The sequence below is a fragment of the Stegostoma tigrinum genome, chromosome 11 (genome assembly GCF_030684315.1).
Source record: "Stegostoma tigrinum isolate sSteTig4 chromosome 11, sSteTig4.hap1, whole genome shotgun sequence".
Lineage (NCBI taxonomy): Eukaryota > Metazoa > Chordata > Chondrichthyes > Orectolobiformes > Stegostomatidae > Stegostoma > Stegostoma tigrinum.
Window position 1 is genome coordinate 2,323,582 of NC_081364.1, and position 15,449 is coordinate 2,339,030.

Here is a 15,449-nt window from a genome sequence, read left to right on the forward strand (position 1 = left end):
TGGGTGATGCCTGTGAACAGGGTCCTGGCTGTGTTCTGGGTGATGCCTGTGTACAGGGTCCTGGCTGTGTTCTGGGTGGCGCCTGTAGACAGGGTCCTGGCTGTGTTCTGGGTGATGCCTGTGGACAGGGTCCTGGCTGTGTTCTGGGTGATGCCTGTGTACAGGGACCTGGCTGTGTTCTGGGTGGTGCCTGTGTACAGGGTCCTGGCTGTGTTCTGGGTGATGCCTGTGGACAGGGTCCTGGCTGTGTTCTGGGTGATGCCTGTGTACAGGGTCCTGGCTGTGTTCTGGGTGATCCCTGTGGACAGGGTCCTGGCTGTGTTCTGGGTGGTGCCTGTGGACAGGGACCTGGCTGTGTTCTGGGTGATGCCTGTGTACAGACTCCTGGCTGTGTTCTGGGTGGTGCCTGTGTACAGGGTCCTGGCTGTGTTCTGGGTGGTGCCTGTGTACAGGGTCCTGGCTGTGTTCTGGGTGATGCCTGTGTACAGGGTCCTGGCTGTGTTCTGGGTGACGCCTGTGTACAGGGTCCTGGCTGTGTTCTGGGTGGTGCCTGTGGACAGGGACCTGGCTGTGTTCTGGGTGATGCCTGTGGACAGGGACCTCGCTGTGTTCTGGGTGATGCCTGTGGACAGGGTCCTGGCTGTGTTCTGGGTGGTGCCTGTGGACAGGGACCTGGCTGTGTTCTGGGTGGTGCCTGTGGACAGGGACCTGGCTGTGTTCTGGGTGGTGCCTGTGGACAGGGACCTGGCTGTGTTCTGGGTGGTGCCTGTGTACAGGGTCCTGGCTGTGTTCTGGGTGATGCCTGTGTACAGGGTCCTGGCTGTGTTCTGGGTGGTGCCTGTGTACAGGGTCCTGGCTGTGTTCTGGGTGATGCCTGTGGACAGGGTCCTGGCTGTGTTCTGGGTGATGCCTGTGTACTGGGTCCTGACTGTGTTCTGGGTGATGCCTGTAGACAGGGTCCTGGCTGTGTTCTGGGTGATGCCTGTGTACAGGGTCCTGGCTGTGTTCTGGGTGGTGCCTGTGTACAGGGTCCTGGCTGTGTTCTGGGTGGTGCCTGTGTACAGGGTCCTGGCTGTGTTCTGGGTGATGCCTGTGTACAGGGTCCTGGCTGTGTTCTGGGTGATGCCTGTAGACAGGGTCCTGGCTGTGTTCTGGGTGGTGCCTGTGTACAGGGTCCTGGCTGTGTTCTGGGTGATGCCTGTGGACAGGGTCCTGGCTGTGTTCTGGGTGATGCCTGTGTACAGGGTCCTGGCTGTGTTCTGGGTGATGCCTGTAGACAGGGTCCAGGCTGTGTTCTGGGTGATGCCTGTGTACAGGGACCTGGCTGTGTTCTGGGTGGTGCCTGTGTACAGGGCCCTGGCTGTGTTCTGGGTGATGCCTGTGAACAGGGTCCTGGCTGTGTTCTGGGTGATGCCTGTGTACAGGGACCTGGCTGTGTTCTGGGTGGTGCCTGTGTACAGGGCCCTGGCTGTGTTCTGGGTGATGCCTGTGAACAGGGTCCTGGCTGTGTTCTGGGTGATGCCTGTGTACAGGGTCCTGGCTGTGTTCTGGGTGATGCCTGTAGACAGGGACCTGGCTGTGTTCTGGGTGGTGCCTGTGTACAGGGTCCTGGCTGTGTTCTGGGTGGTGCCTGTGTACAGGGCCCTGGCTGTGTTCTGGGTGATGCCTGTGAACAGGGTCCTGGCTGTGTTCTGGGTGGTGCCTGTGTACAGGGCCCTGGCTGTGTTCTGGGTGATGCCTGTGAACAGGGTCCTGGCTGTGTTCTGGGTGATGCCTGTGTACAGGGTCCTGGCTGTGTTCTGGGTGATGCCTGTAGACAGGGTCCTGGCTGTGTTCTGGGTGATGCCTGTAGACAGGGTCCTGGCTGTGTTCTGGGTGATGCCTGTGTACAGGGTCCTGGCTGTGTTCTGGGTGGTGCCTGTGTACAGGGCCCTGGCTGTGTTCTGGGTGATGCCTGTGAACAGGGTCCTGGCTGTGTTCTGGGTGATGCCTGTGTACAGGATCCTGGCTGTGTTCTGGGTGATGCCTGTAGACAGGGTCCTGGCTGTGTTCTGGGTGATGCCTGTGTACAGGGTCCTGGCTGTGTTCTGGGTGGTGCCTGTGGACAGGGTCCTGGCTGTGTTCTGGGTGGTGCCTGTGTACAGGGTCCTGGCTGTGTTCTGGGTGATGCCTGTGTACAGGGTCCTGGCTGTGTTCTGGGTGGCGCCTGTAGACAGGGTCCTGGCTGTGTTCTGGGTGATGCCTGTGGACAGGGTCCTGGCTGTGTTCTGGGTGATGCCTGTGTACAGGGACCTGGCTGTGTTCTGGGTGGTGCCTGTGTACAGGGTCCTGGCTGTGTTCTGGGTGATGCCTGTGTACAGGGTCCTGGCTGTGTTCTGGGTGGTGCCTGTGTACAGGGTCCTGGCTGTGTTCTGGGTGGTGCCTGTGTACCGGGCCCTGGCTGTGTTCTGGGTGATGCCTGTGAACAGGGTCCTGGCTGTGTTCTGGGTGATGCCTGTGTACAGGGTCCTGGCTGTGTTCTGGGTGATGCCTGTGTACAGGGACCTGGCTGTGTTCTGGGTGATACCTGTGGACAGGGTCCTGGCTGTGTTCTGGGTGATGCCTGTGTACAGGGTCCTGGCTGTGTTCTGGGTGGCGCCTGTAGACAGGGTCCTGGCTGTGTTCTGGGTGATGCCTGTGGACAGGGTCCTGGCTGTGTTCTGGGTGATGCCTGTGTACAGGGACCTGGCTGTGTTCTGGGTGGTGCCTGTGGACAGGGTCCTGGCTGTGTTCTGGGTGATGCCTGTGTACAGGGTCCTGGCTGTGTTCTGGGTGGTGCCTGTGTACAGGGTCCTGGCTGTGTTCTGGGTGGTGCCTGTGTACCGGGCCCTGGCTGTGTTCTGGGTGATGCCTGTGAACAGGGTCCTGGCTGTGTTCTGGGTGATGCCTGTGTACAGGGTCCTGGCTGTGTTCTGGGTGATGCCTGTGTACAGGGACCTGGCTGTGTTCTGGGTGATGCCTGTGGACAGGGTCCTGGCTGTGTTCTGGGTGATGCCTGTGGACAGGGTCCTGGCTGTGTTCTGGGTGATGCCTGTGTACAGGGTCCTGGCTGTGTTCTGGGTGGTGCCTGTGTACAGGGTCCTGGCTGTGTTCTGGGTGATGCCTGTGTACAGGGTCCTGGCTGTGTTCTGGGTGATGCCTGTGTACAGGGTCCTGGCTGTGTTCTGGGTGGTGCCTGTGTACAGGGTCCTGGCTGTGTTCTGGGTGGTGCCTGTGTACAGGGTCCTGGCTGTGTTCTGGGTGGTGCCTGTGGACAGGGACCTGGCTGTGTTCTGGGTGATGCCTGTGTACAGGGTCCTGGCTGTGTTCTGGGTGATGCCTGTGTGCAGGGTCCTGGCTGTGTTCTGGGTGGTGCCTGTGTACAGGGTCCTGGCTGTGTTCTGGGTGATGCCTGTGGACAGGGTCCTGGCTGTGCTCTGGGTGATGCCTGTGGACAGGGTCCTGGCTGTGTTATGCGTGATGCCTGTGTACAGGGACCTGGCTGTGTTATGCGTGATGCCTGTGGACAGGGTCCTGGCTGTGTTATGCGTGATGCCTGTGGACAGGGTCCTGGCTGTGTTATGCGTGATGCCTGTGGACAGGGTCCTGGCTGTGTTATGCGTGATGCCTGTGGACAGGGTCCTGGCTGTGTTATGCGTGATGCCCTTGGACAGGGTCCTGGCTGTGTTCTGGGTGATCCGTGGGGACAGGGTCCTGGCTGTGTTATGCGTGATGCCCTTGGACAGGGTCCTGGCTGTGTTATGCGTGATGCCCTTGGACAGGGTCCTGGCTGTGTTCTGGGTGATCCGTGGGGACAGGGTCCTGGCTGTGTTATGCGTGATGCCTGTGGACAGGGTCCTGGCTGTGTTATGCGTGATGCCCTTGGACAGGGTCCTGGCTGTGTTCTGGGTGATCCGTGGGGACAGGGTCCTGGCTGTGTTCCGGGTGATCCCTGGGGACAGGGTCCTGGCTGTGTTATGCGTGATGCCTGTGGACAGGGTCCTGGCTGTGTTATGCGTGATGCCTGTGGACAGGGTCCTGGCTGTGTTATGCGTGATGCCTGTGGACAGGGTCCTGGCTGTGTTATGCGTGATGCCTGTGGACAGGGTCCTGGCTGTGTTATGCGTGATGCCCTTGGACAGGGTCCTGGCTGTGTTATGCGTGATGCCCTTGGACAGGGTCCTGGCTGTGTTATGCGTGATGCCCTTGGACAGGGTCCTGGCTGTGTTATGCGTGATGCCCTTGGACAGGGTCCTGGCTGTGTTCTGGGTGATCCGTGGGGACAGGGTCCTGGCTGTGTTCCGGGTGATCCCTGGGGACAGGGTCCTGGCTGTGTTCGGGGTTATGCCCCAGGACAGTGTGGCTCAGTCTGGTTTTAGGGCAAGGTACCAGTTGGTGAATCCGTGCTGTGGTTACCTTTGGGTGTGTGCGCGCGAGATTTAACTTCAGCTGCGAGAGGAGCTGCAGGTGATTGAGGCACCTCAGAGAATCTTTGCTGAGACAGAGATCTTACTGAGGCAGGGTGGTACTGAGACAGGGCTGGCACTGAGGCAGGGTGGTACTGAGACAGGGCTGGCACTGAGGCAGGGGCGGTACTGAGACAGGGTGGTACTGAGGCAGGGGCGGTACTGAGACACGGTAGTTCTGCAGCAGGGTGGGACTGAGGCAGCGGTGGTACTGAGGCAGGGTGGTACTGAGGCAGGGGCGGTACTGAGACACGGTAGTTCTGCAGCAGGGTGGGACTGAGGCAGCGGTGGTACTGAGGCAGGGTGGTACTGAGGCAGGGGCGGTACTGAGGCAGGGGCGGTACTGAGACACGGTAGTTCTGCAGCAGGGTGGGACTGAGGCAGCGGTGGTACTGAGGCAGGGTGGTACTGAGGCAGGGGCGGTACTGAGGCAGGGTGGTACTGAGACAGGGCTGGCACTGAGGCAGGGTGGTACTGAGACAGGGTGGTACTGAGGCAGGGGCGGTACTGAGACACGGTAGTTCTGCAGCAGGGTGGGACTGAGGCAGCGGTGGTACTGAGGCAGGGTGGTACTGAGGCAGGGGCGGTACTGAGGCAGGGTGGTACTGAGACAGGGCTGGCACTGAGGCAGGGTGGTACTGAGACAGGGCTGGCACTGAGGCAGGGTGGTACCGAGGCAGGGGCGGTACTGTGGCAGGGGCGGTACTGAGGCAGGGTGGTACTGTAGCAGGGTGGTAGTGTGGCAAGGTAGTAGTGTGGCAGGGTGGTACTGAGGCAGGGTGGTACTGAGGCAGGGGCGGTACTGAGACAGGGTGGTACTGAGGCAGGGGCGGTACTGAGACACGGTAGTTCTGCAGCAGGGTGGGACTGAGGCAGCGGTGGTACTGTGGCAGGGTGGTAGTGTGGCAAGGTAGTAGTGTGGCAGGGTGGTACTGAGGCAGGGTGGTACTGAGGCAGGGTGGTACTGAGGCAGCAGTGGTACTGAGACAGGGTCGGTACTGAGACACGGTGGTACTGAGGCAGGGTGGTACTGAGGCAGGGTGGTACTGAGACAGGGTGGTACTGAGACACGGTGGTACTGAGGCAGGGTCGGTACTGAGACACGGTGGTACTGAGGCAGGGTGGTACTGAGACAGGGTGGTACTGAGACAGGGTGGTACTGAGGCAGAGTGGTACTGAGGCAGGGTGGTACTGAGACAGGGTGGTACTGAGGCAGGGTGGTACTGAGGCAGCGGTGGTACTGAGGCAGGGTGGTACTGAGGCAGCGGTGGTACTGAGGCAGGGTGGTACTGTGGCAGGGTGGTACTGAGACACGGCGGTACTGAGGCAGGTTGGTACTGAGGCAGGGTGGTACTGAGACAGGGTGGTACTGAGGCTGGGTGGTACTGAGACAGGGTGGTACTGAGACAGGGTGGTACTGAGGCAGGGTGGTACTGATACACAGATGGTCTGGTTCCTTTGGACAGGTGACTCCTTTGACAGCGTTGAAATTCGCAGAACTGACCGTGAAGGCTGGATTCCCTAAGGGTGTCATAAACATCTTACCAGGAGCAGGTACCCACGCAGAAAGGCCACACATACAGTGGGAGCCACCCCATTAGTGGGCAGCTCACATGACACTTGGCAGGAAATCTCAGGAATCTCATTCCCAGGGGCAGCTGGCTGTTAAAACCAGTTCAAAATGATGAAAAACTAGAATAATCATCTGGGCAAGAGTGGAAAGTTCTGCCTGAAATCATTGGCTGAGATTGCTCCCTTACTGGAGTAATCAGCTGCAAGAAATATTTGCATTTGCATAGCACCTTTCACATCCTCAGGTTATCCCAAAGGTCCTCAAAGGCAATGAAGGCCTTTCTGAAAATGTTCATTGTTGTCGGTAAACCTGTGTACAATTTGCACACAGCACAATTTCACAACCAGTTCTACGATAACAGCATGAGATTTTAGTATTGATCACCCAGGAAGGCTCCTCTGTCCCTCTGCAGAATATGAGCTCAGGGATAAGCCTCTGGGTTTAGGTCTCAACTGAGGGACAGCCCCTCGGACAGAGCAGCATTCCCTCAGCATAGCATTAGGAGTCTCTGGATAATGGGCTCTAGGCTCCTGGGACCTGAACTTAAGACGACTGCCTGCCTCAGAGAAAAGTCTTGACTTGAAACTTGCCTTCTCTCCATGGCTGCTGTTAGACCCACTGCCATCCCCAGCTTTTGTTGTTCCCTGTCGGAGAAATATTTGTTAGCTCTTCCTGATCCAAGTGGGAGCTGCTCAGGTTGAGTGATCAGATGTCACCCTCGTGTCCTGCAGTACTGCTGTGAGGAACCACTGGGGTTTTAGATTTGAAAACAGCAAAATGCTGGAGATCACAGTGCGTCAGGCAGCATCTATGGAGAGACAGCAAGCTCATGCTTCAAGTCTAAAATATTCATCATCTGGACTTGAAAAGATAGCTGTCTCCCTCTCCATAGATGCTGCCTGACGCACTGTGATCTCCAGCATTTTCTTTTAAGCGCAGATTCCAGCATCAGCAGTAATTTGCTCCTATGTCTGCTTTTAGATCTGTTTGGTCAGAGACCACTTTTCTGTTTGCAGGTTCGTTGATTGGACAGAGAATAGCTGACCATCCCGATGTTAGAAAGCTTGGCTTTACCGGATCAACCCCAGTCGGCAAACAAATCATGAAAAGGTAACTGTGAAACTGAGCAGAATGCGACCAGCAAATCACCTTCTTCACTTTATCAAAGGAGAGATTATATTAAAGAAAAGGTAAATGCTCTATTTATTCACAGAATGCAGGTGTTGCTCTCTAGCCTGCACTTATTGCCCAGGAAAAGGTGACGGTGAGCTGCCTTCTTGTATCATTGTGGAAAATTTCCCCAGGATACCGATTGATTCCAGTTTTGCTCGGGCTCCACACTCGGTCGAATACAGCCTGATACCAAGGGCTGTCACTCTCACCTCACCTCTGGAATTCAGCTCCTTTACCCATGTTTGAATCAAAGCTGTGTTAAGATCAGGAGCTGAGTGGCCCTGGCAGAACCCAAACTGGGCGTCACTGAGCAGGTTATTGCTGAGCAGGTGCTGCTTGATAGCACTGTTACTGACACCTTCCATCACTTTCCTGATGATCGAGAGGAGACCGATGTGGTGGTAATTGGCCGGGTTGGATTTGTCCTGCTTTTTGTGTACAGGACACACCTGGGCAATCTTCCACATTGTGTGGTAGATACCCATGTTATAACTGTACTGGAACAGCTTGGCTTGGGGAGTGGCAAGTTCTGGAGTACAAGTCTTCAGTGCTATTGCTGGAATGTTGTCAGGGCCCATAGCCTTTGCAGTATCCAGTGTCTCCAACCGTTTCTTAATATCATGTAGAGTGAATCAAATTGGCTGAAGACTAGTATCTGTAATACTAGGACCCTGGAGGAGGCTGAGATGGATCTTCGGCACTTCTGGCTGAAGATTGCTGCGAATGCTTCAGCCTTATCTTTTGCCATGATGTCCTGTACTCTTCCATCATTGAGGATGGGGATATTTGTGGAGTGTCCTCCTCCAGTGAGCTGTTTAATTGTCCACCACCATTCACGACTGGATGTGGCAGGACTGCAGAGCTTAGATCTGATCTATTGGTTGTGGGATCCTGAGCTCTGTCTATCACTTGCTGCTCTCGCTGTTTGGTGTGTAAGTATCCTGTTTAGTGACTTCACCAGGTTGGTAACTCATCTTCAGGTATGCCTGGTGCTGCTCCTGGCATGTCCTGCTGCCCTCTCCATTGAACCAGGGTTGATCCCCTTGAGTGGGAATCAATTTTTGTTTAAATCTCCTGACTGCTATTTGGAGGTAAGCATGGGGTTTCTCCCCAGAGTCCTCATCAATACTTACACTCTGTTCTTCAATATTGCCCGAATTCACTACCTTAACTGCTAAATCTCTCATTTAACCTGGATCAAATCTTCCCTGAATTTTGGTTGACTGGCCTCAATCAGTCAGGTTGGATTCAAACTCCAGTATCAGAGTGAAAATCTCCAAACCAGTAAACATGCAAATTGGAATTGTGATCTTCTAAAATTCACTCTTAAATGTTACTGTCCATTCATATCATTCCTCCTTGAGAAATTTGTAGGAGACCTTCTTTAGAGCTGATACAGTTCACCCTTTACTCCACCACCCACGCTCAGTGGCAGCAGAGTGTACTATCTACAAGGTGCACCACAGAAGTTCACCAAAGATCCTCAGACAGCACCTTCCAAACCCACGACCACTTCCATCTAGAAGGACAAGGGCAGCAGATACAAGGGAAGACCACCCCCTGCAAGCTCCCCTCCAAGCCACTCACCATCCTGACTTGGAAATATATCGCCGTTCCTTCAGTGTCAGGTCAAAGCCCTGGAATTCCCTCCCTAGCCGAAATGTGGGGATCTCTACAAGAGTTCATGAAGGCAGCCTATCACCACTTCTCCAGGGTAGAGATGTTAATAAGATTGAACTTGTCAGTGTCATCCACATTCCTGTGAGAGAATAAACAAAATATATTGGAAGAATAAAATAAACATTAAAGTCACCAAAGTCCTACTAGCACATAGGGCTGCTCTCCCATTGGAGAGAGATGACTGTGGGGTGGGTTGGGGTGGGGGGTGCAGGTTGCGGGGAGGGTGAGCGGTTTCACTGAGGGTCACCATGCCTCAGGGGAGAGGAGAGTCTTTCATGGTATCCTCAGCCGTTCTGGGAATTAAACCCACGCTGTAGGCATCACACTGCATCACAAACCAGCCAACTAAATGCTAAGATAATAAAATGTGAGGCTGGATGAACACAGCAGGCCAAGCAGCATCTCAGGAGCACAAAAGCTGACGTTTCGGGCCTAGACCCTTCATCAGAGAGGGGGATGGGGAGAGGGTTCTGGAATAAATAGGGAGAGAGGGGGAGGCGGACCGAAGATGGAGAGAAAAGAAGATAGGTGGAGAGGGTGTAGGTGGGGAGGTAGGGAGGGGATAGGTTAGTCCAGGGAAGACGGACAGGTCAAGGAGGTGGGATGAGGTTAGTAGGTAGATGGGGGTGCGGCTTGGGGTGGGAGGAAGGGATGGGTGAGAGGAAGAACCGGTTAGGGAGGCAGAGACAGGTTGGACTGGTTTTGGGATGCAGTGGGTGGGGGGGAAGAGCTGGGCTGGTTGTGTGGTGCAGTGGGGGGAGGGGACGAACTGGGCTAGTTTAGGGATGCAGTTGGGGAAGGGGAGATTTTGAAACTGGTGAAGTCCACATTGATACCATTAGGCTGCAGGGTTCCCAGGCGGAATATGAGTTGCTGTTCCTGCAACCTTCGGGTGGCATCATTGTGGCACTGCAGGAGGCCCATGATGGACATGTCATCTAAACAATGGGAGGGGGAGTGGAAATGGTTTGCGAGTGGGAGGTGCAGTTGTTTGTTGCAAACTGAGCGGAGGTGTTCTGCAAAGCGGTCCCCAAGCCTCCGCTTGGTTTCCCCAATGTAGAGGAAGCCACACCGGGTACAGTGGATGCAGTATACCACATTGGCAGATGTGCAGGTGAACCTCTGCTTAATGTGGAATGTCATCTTGGGTCCTGGGATGGGGGTGAGGAAGGTGGTGTGGGGGCAAGTGTAGCATTTCCTGCGGTTGCAGGGGAAGGTGCCGGGTGTGGTGGGGTTGGAGGGCAGTGTGGAGCGAACAAGGGAGTCACGGAGAGAGTGGTCTCTCCGGAAAGCAGACAGGTTTGGGGATGGAAAAATGTCTTGGGTGGTGGGGTCGGATTGTAAATGGCGGAAGTGTCGGAGGATGATGCGTTGTATCCGGAGGTTGGTAGGGTGGTGTGTGAGAACGAGGGGGATCCTCTTTGGGCGGTTGTGGCGGGGGCGGGGTGTGAGGGATGTGTTGCGGGAAATACGGGAGACGCGGCCAAGGGCGTTCTCGATCACTGTGGGGGGAAAGTTGTGGTCCTTGAAGAACTTGGACAACTGGGATGTGCGGGAGTGGAATGTCTTATCGAGGGAGCAAATGCGGCGGAGGCGGAGGAATTGGGAATAGGGGATGGAATTTTTGCAGGAGGGTGGGTGGGAGGAGGTGTATTCTAGGTAGCTGCGGGAGTCGGTGGGCTTGAAATGGACATCAGTTACAAGCTGGTTGCCTGATAGGTCCAGGAAGGTGAGGGATGTGCTGGAGATGGCCCAGGTGAACTGAAGTTTGGGGTGGAAGGTGTTGGTGAAGTGGATGAACTGTTCGAGCTCCTCTGGGGAGCAAGAGGCGGCGCCGATACAGTCATCAATGTACCGGAGGAAGAGGTGGGGTTTGGGGCCTGTGTAGGTGCGGAAGAGGGACTGTTCCACGTAACCTACAAAGAGCTGGGGCCCATGCGGGTGCCCATGGACACGCCCTTAGTCTGTAGGAAGTGGGAGAAATCAAAAGAGAAGTTGTTGAGTGTGAGGATGAGTTTGGCTAGGTGGATGAGAGAGTCGGTGGAGGGGAACTGGCCGGGCCTGCGGGACAGGAAGAAGCGGAGGGCCTTGATGCCATCTGCATGTGGAATGCAGGTGTATAGGGACTGGATGTCCATGGTGAAGATGAGGTGTTGGGGGCCAGGGAATTGGAAGTCCTGGAGGAGGTGGAGGGCGTGGGTGGTGTCACGGATGTAGGTGGGGAGTTCCTGGACCAAAGGGGAGAAAATGGAGTCCAGATAGGTGGAGATGAGTTCGGTGGGGCAGGAGCAGGCTGAGACGCAACTAAATGCTGCAGGGCGGGAGGAGGCTACGGAGTTAGGGAAGTGCAAGGGAACAGTGGGATTTGAAAACCAAGATGTGTGTGTCTTTTTTTAGATTGGTTGATTTATTGTTGTCAAATGTACTGAGCTAGAGTGAAAGGTGTTGTTTTGCGTGATCTACAGGCAGATCATAACATACAGACTGTATTAGGGTAATAGGACAGAGTGCAGACTACAGTGTTACAGTCACAGGGAAGGTACAGAGAGAAAAATCAGTATTAACATTTGAAAGGTCCATCCAAAAATCTAACAACAGTGGGGTAGAGGCTGTTTTTAAATCTGTTTGTATGTGTTTTCAAACTTGTGCATTTTCTGCCCAATGGGAGAGTTTGGAAGAGAGTATATCCAGGGTGGGAGGGGTCTGTGATTACGTTGGCTCCTTTCCCGAGGCAGTGTAGATAGAGTCAGCAGATGGAAGGCTGGTTTGTGTGAAGGACTGGGCTGTGTTTATGACTCTGTAGTTTCCTGAGTCTCGGGCAGAGCAGTTGCCTTAGCAAGCTGTGATGTATCTGGATGGGATGCTTTCTATGGTGCACCTATAAACATTGGTAAGACCTATTGTGGACATAACAAATTTCCTTAGCTTTCTGATGAAGTAGGGGCATGGTTGTGCTTTCATGAAATTTGAAAATGAACCTGGGTTTTCTCTTTAAATGGTGGTGTATCTCCCTCTGCAGCTGTGCCTTGGTTAATGTGAAGAAAGTATCTCTGGAGCTGGGGGGTAAATCTCCTCTCATCATCTTCAGTGACTGCGACTTAGTCAAAGCTGTGCGTGCGGTAAGAAGATTAACCTCAAAACTGTGGGTCTGAAGCGTTTAAGATGAGCAGGGCTCCTTCTGACGGAAGCCATTGTGCAGCCAACACACTGGGCTGAGGGTGGAGCTGTTTTCATATTCCATCGAACCTCACTTCTCATTGAGGAGAGTGGAGACTAACTCCAAATGGGGGTAGATGTGATGTCCCACCCGGACAGAGAGGAAATGGTTCCTTCTCCACACAGGGAAACACTGGACTGCAGGCTCAAAGCAGCACTTTCTGCTCATATCCTGCCCGTCCCTCAACCCATCCATTGCCGGATGTTGCACTGACTGTGTCCCTGGGTCTGGGCTGGCCTGATGGGGGAGGGGTGTGGGCCACAGCTGCTAAAGTTAACAAGAGACAGGAAGAACTGAGGAGAAGGCCAGGCAGCCAGGGTTCCTGCTTGGGTATTATTGTCCACCTGGTCCAATTATAAAGTACACCTGTAACTGTCAGATGAAGACGGGGCACATGAGGGTCATGATACACACCTTGTCTGAAAGACTTCTTAATGCCCAACATTCATACTGGCTCCTTGGAATAGTCAAAACTGCAGGTAACAGAAGTAAAGAGTTTCACCCTCACTGACTTAGAGTTGGGGAACTGCAATATTTGGATTGGAAGTAGATGGACTTAAAATGGAGACCAAGTGATAATGGGGTCAGAAACTCAACCCATGGTCACGTTGGACATGAGATTGGGAACAGTCACTTTCAGACGAAGGCTGGGGCTAGGGAGAGGGGTTTAGTCATGAGAACAGGACACAATGGTTTTGGCCTTCCCAATGTCCAGTTGGAGAATATTTCTGAAGGAATGATGGCCTGACTGTGCATTGAAGACTTTGGAACCAGACAGACTTTCACTAGAGATAGTAGGGACTGCAGATGCTGGAGAATCTGAGATAACAAGGTGTGGAGCTGGAGGAACACAGCAGGCCAAGCAGCATCAGAGGAACAGGAAGGCTGACATATCGGATCTAGACCCTTCATCAGAAATGACTTTCACTAGAACTGAGCAGGGAGTGCAGGGTTGTTTTGTTTTTATCATTGAATCATACCAAATGGCCAACTGGTTTGTCGCACTAGTGCTGATCCTTTGATTTGATGTGAAGGTGTCAGTGTTGGACTGGAGTGGACAAAATCAGAAGTCATGCAAAACCAGGTTATAGTCCAACAGGGCCATTTGAAATCATAAGCTTTCGGAGTACAGCTCCTCCATCGGGTGAACTCTTTGATAGGCTAGCCAGTTTTCTCCATTACCCCAATCTGCTCAAAGCCCTGAAAATATTACCCAATTTATTTATATATCCAATTCCCTTTCACGGTCAAAGCATTCCAAATGGCATCAATTAAGTCTCTAAAAATCCTCCCAGTCTGATTTTTTCACATTTATTTTTAATTGGTGAGCCACTCCTGCCTGTTACTGTCTCTCCAGCCAATGGGAACAGTTTCTTCTTGTGCACACTAAAACTTCATGATTTTGAACACCTCCGTGAAGCCTCCACACAGGCTGTTTCACTAACCTCTCCTCTCTGAACATAACTGAAGCCCCTCACGTCCTCCTGACATTGGGTCCTGATCTCATTCTGGTAAATCTCCACCACACCCTTTCCAAAACTATCCTTATGAAAGTGTCAGATGTAGAATTAAACACAATTCCCCATCAGAGGCTAACCCAGTCTTCTTAAACATGTCTAAAATAAGGTTCCGCAGAAATAGTTGGAGGATCTCAGCAGGTCTGGCAGCATCTGTGGAGAGAGAAACACAGTTTTAATTTAGAATTCTGAATAAGAATCATATTGGACTTCAAATGGTTTCCCCACAGATGCCAAGTTTCTCCAGAATTCTCTGCATCCACTCTTTTTGTTCTTTATTCTCTGATAATAAAACAATGAGGGCTGTGAGCTTTAACGATACAATCCCAGATCACTGAAGGAGTGATGGACGCTCCCTGATTCTGCCATGAACTGTTCATAATCTATAGAAATGCAGGTCAGTCTGACTGAACAGGAGGCTAGGCTGTAAGACTGCATTGCCTAAAGGTTATTGTTAGAGTAACTGATAATAATTCATTGGTCATGAGTTAAGACAAGTAATTAAAAATGAATCTGGATCATTTTTGGAGTAGGAGGAGAAGGAGGTAATCATTAATCTATGGGATAATCCTAAAAGTCCAACAGGTTAACTAATGTCTGTCCATGAATTCACTTGCTAGCCCTGGGTAACTGTCTGCGTGCAGTTTGCACATTCTCCCCGTGTCTGCGTGTGGTTTGCACATTCTCCCCGTGTCTGCGTTTGCACGTTCTCCCCATGTCTGCGTGCAGTTTGCACATTCTCCCCATGTCTGCATGCGGTTTGCACGTTCTCCCTGTGTCTGCGTTTGCACGTTCTCCCCATGTCTGCGTGCAGTTTGCACATTCTCCCCGTGTCTGCGTTTGCACGTTCTCCCCATGTCTGTGTGCAGTTTGCACATTCTCCCTGTGTCTGCTTGGGCTTCCTCTTGGTACTCCAGTTTCCTTGCACAGTCATGGATTGACAGCTAAATTGCCCAAAGTGTCCAGGGGTATGCAGGTTAGGTGGGCTAGCCATGAGAAATAGAAGGCTGCAGGGATGGGGTAGGGGGTTGAGTCTAGGTGGGGTGCTCTTTGGAGGGTCAGGGTAAACTAGATGGGCCAGATGGCCTGTTTTCATGCTGTAAGGTTTGTATGATTCTTTACCAGTCCTGGATCCATACGTAACTCCAGTCTAACATTGTGGCTGATATTGTGAGTGGGCGGTGACACCAGTCTATCAATATCAAAGGACCTGAACATATTACCTATCATACAAACACAGGAGAGAAGACGCCCTTTGACCCATCCTGCTAAAAATAGACTCTGGGGGTCCCTGATTTACCAACATCCAACTTATGAATGCTTGTACTTACAAACATAGTCCCACACAGGGCTGTAATTTTAAAGAACCAACTGGTTCAAATTGATTTACAAATGGACTCACGAACAGATCCACCCGAAACCCGCTCACTGCCTGTACCATCCATACTAAGTCCATAAGACCATAAGACATAAGAGCAGAAATTAGGCCATTCGGCCCATCGAGTCTGCTCCACCATTCAATCATGGCTGATAAGTTCCCCAAACTCATTCTCCCGTTTTCTTCCCATAACCCCTAATCCCCTTGATAATCAAGAGCCTATCTATCTCATTCTTAAATATACTCAATAACCTGTCCTCCACAGCCTTCTGTGGCAGTGAATTCAATATATTCTCCACTCTCTGGCCAAAGAGGTTGAGAACATAGAACATAGAACAATACAGCGCAGGACAGGCCCTTCGGCCCTCGATGTTGTGCCGACCTGTGAACTAATCTAAGCCCCTCCCCCTACACTATCCCATCATCA

At 52.9% G+C, this 15,449-nt stretch overlaps 1 protein-coding gene across 4 annotated transcripts in view; it reads left to right on the forward strand.

The window, feature by feature from the left end:
- Positions 1 to 15,449, forward strand: part of aldh1l1 (aldehyde dehydrogenase 1 family, member L1) — a 75,935-nt gene that overhangs the window by 49,173 nt on the left and 11,313 nt on the right. For all 4 annotated transcript variants that reach the window (XM_059649691.1, XM_059649689.1, XM_059649692.1 and 1 more), the window contains 3 exons: positions 5,951 to 6,038; positions 7,074 to 7,167; positions 11,930 to 12,029. In XM_059649691.1, coding sequence (XP_059505674.1) covers positions 5,951 to 6,038; positions 7,074 to 7,167; positions 11,930 to 12,029 — 282 coding nt within the window. The remainder of the gene's footprint in view (positions 1 to 5,950; positions 6,039 to 7,073; positions 7,168 to 11,929; positions 12,030 to 15,449) is intronic.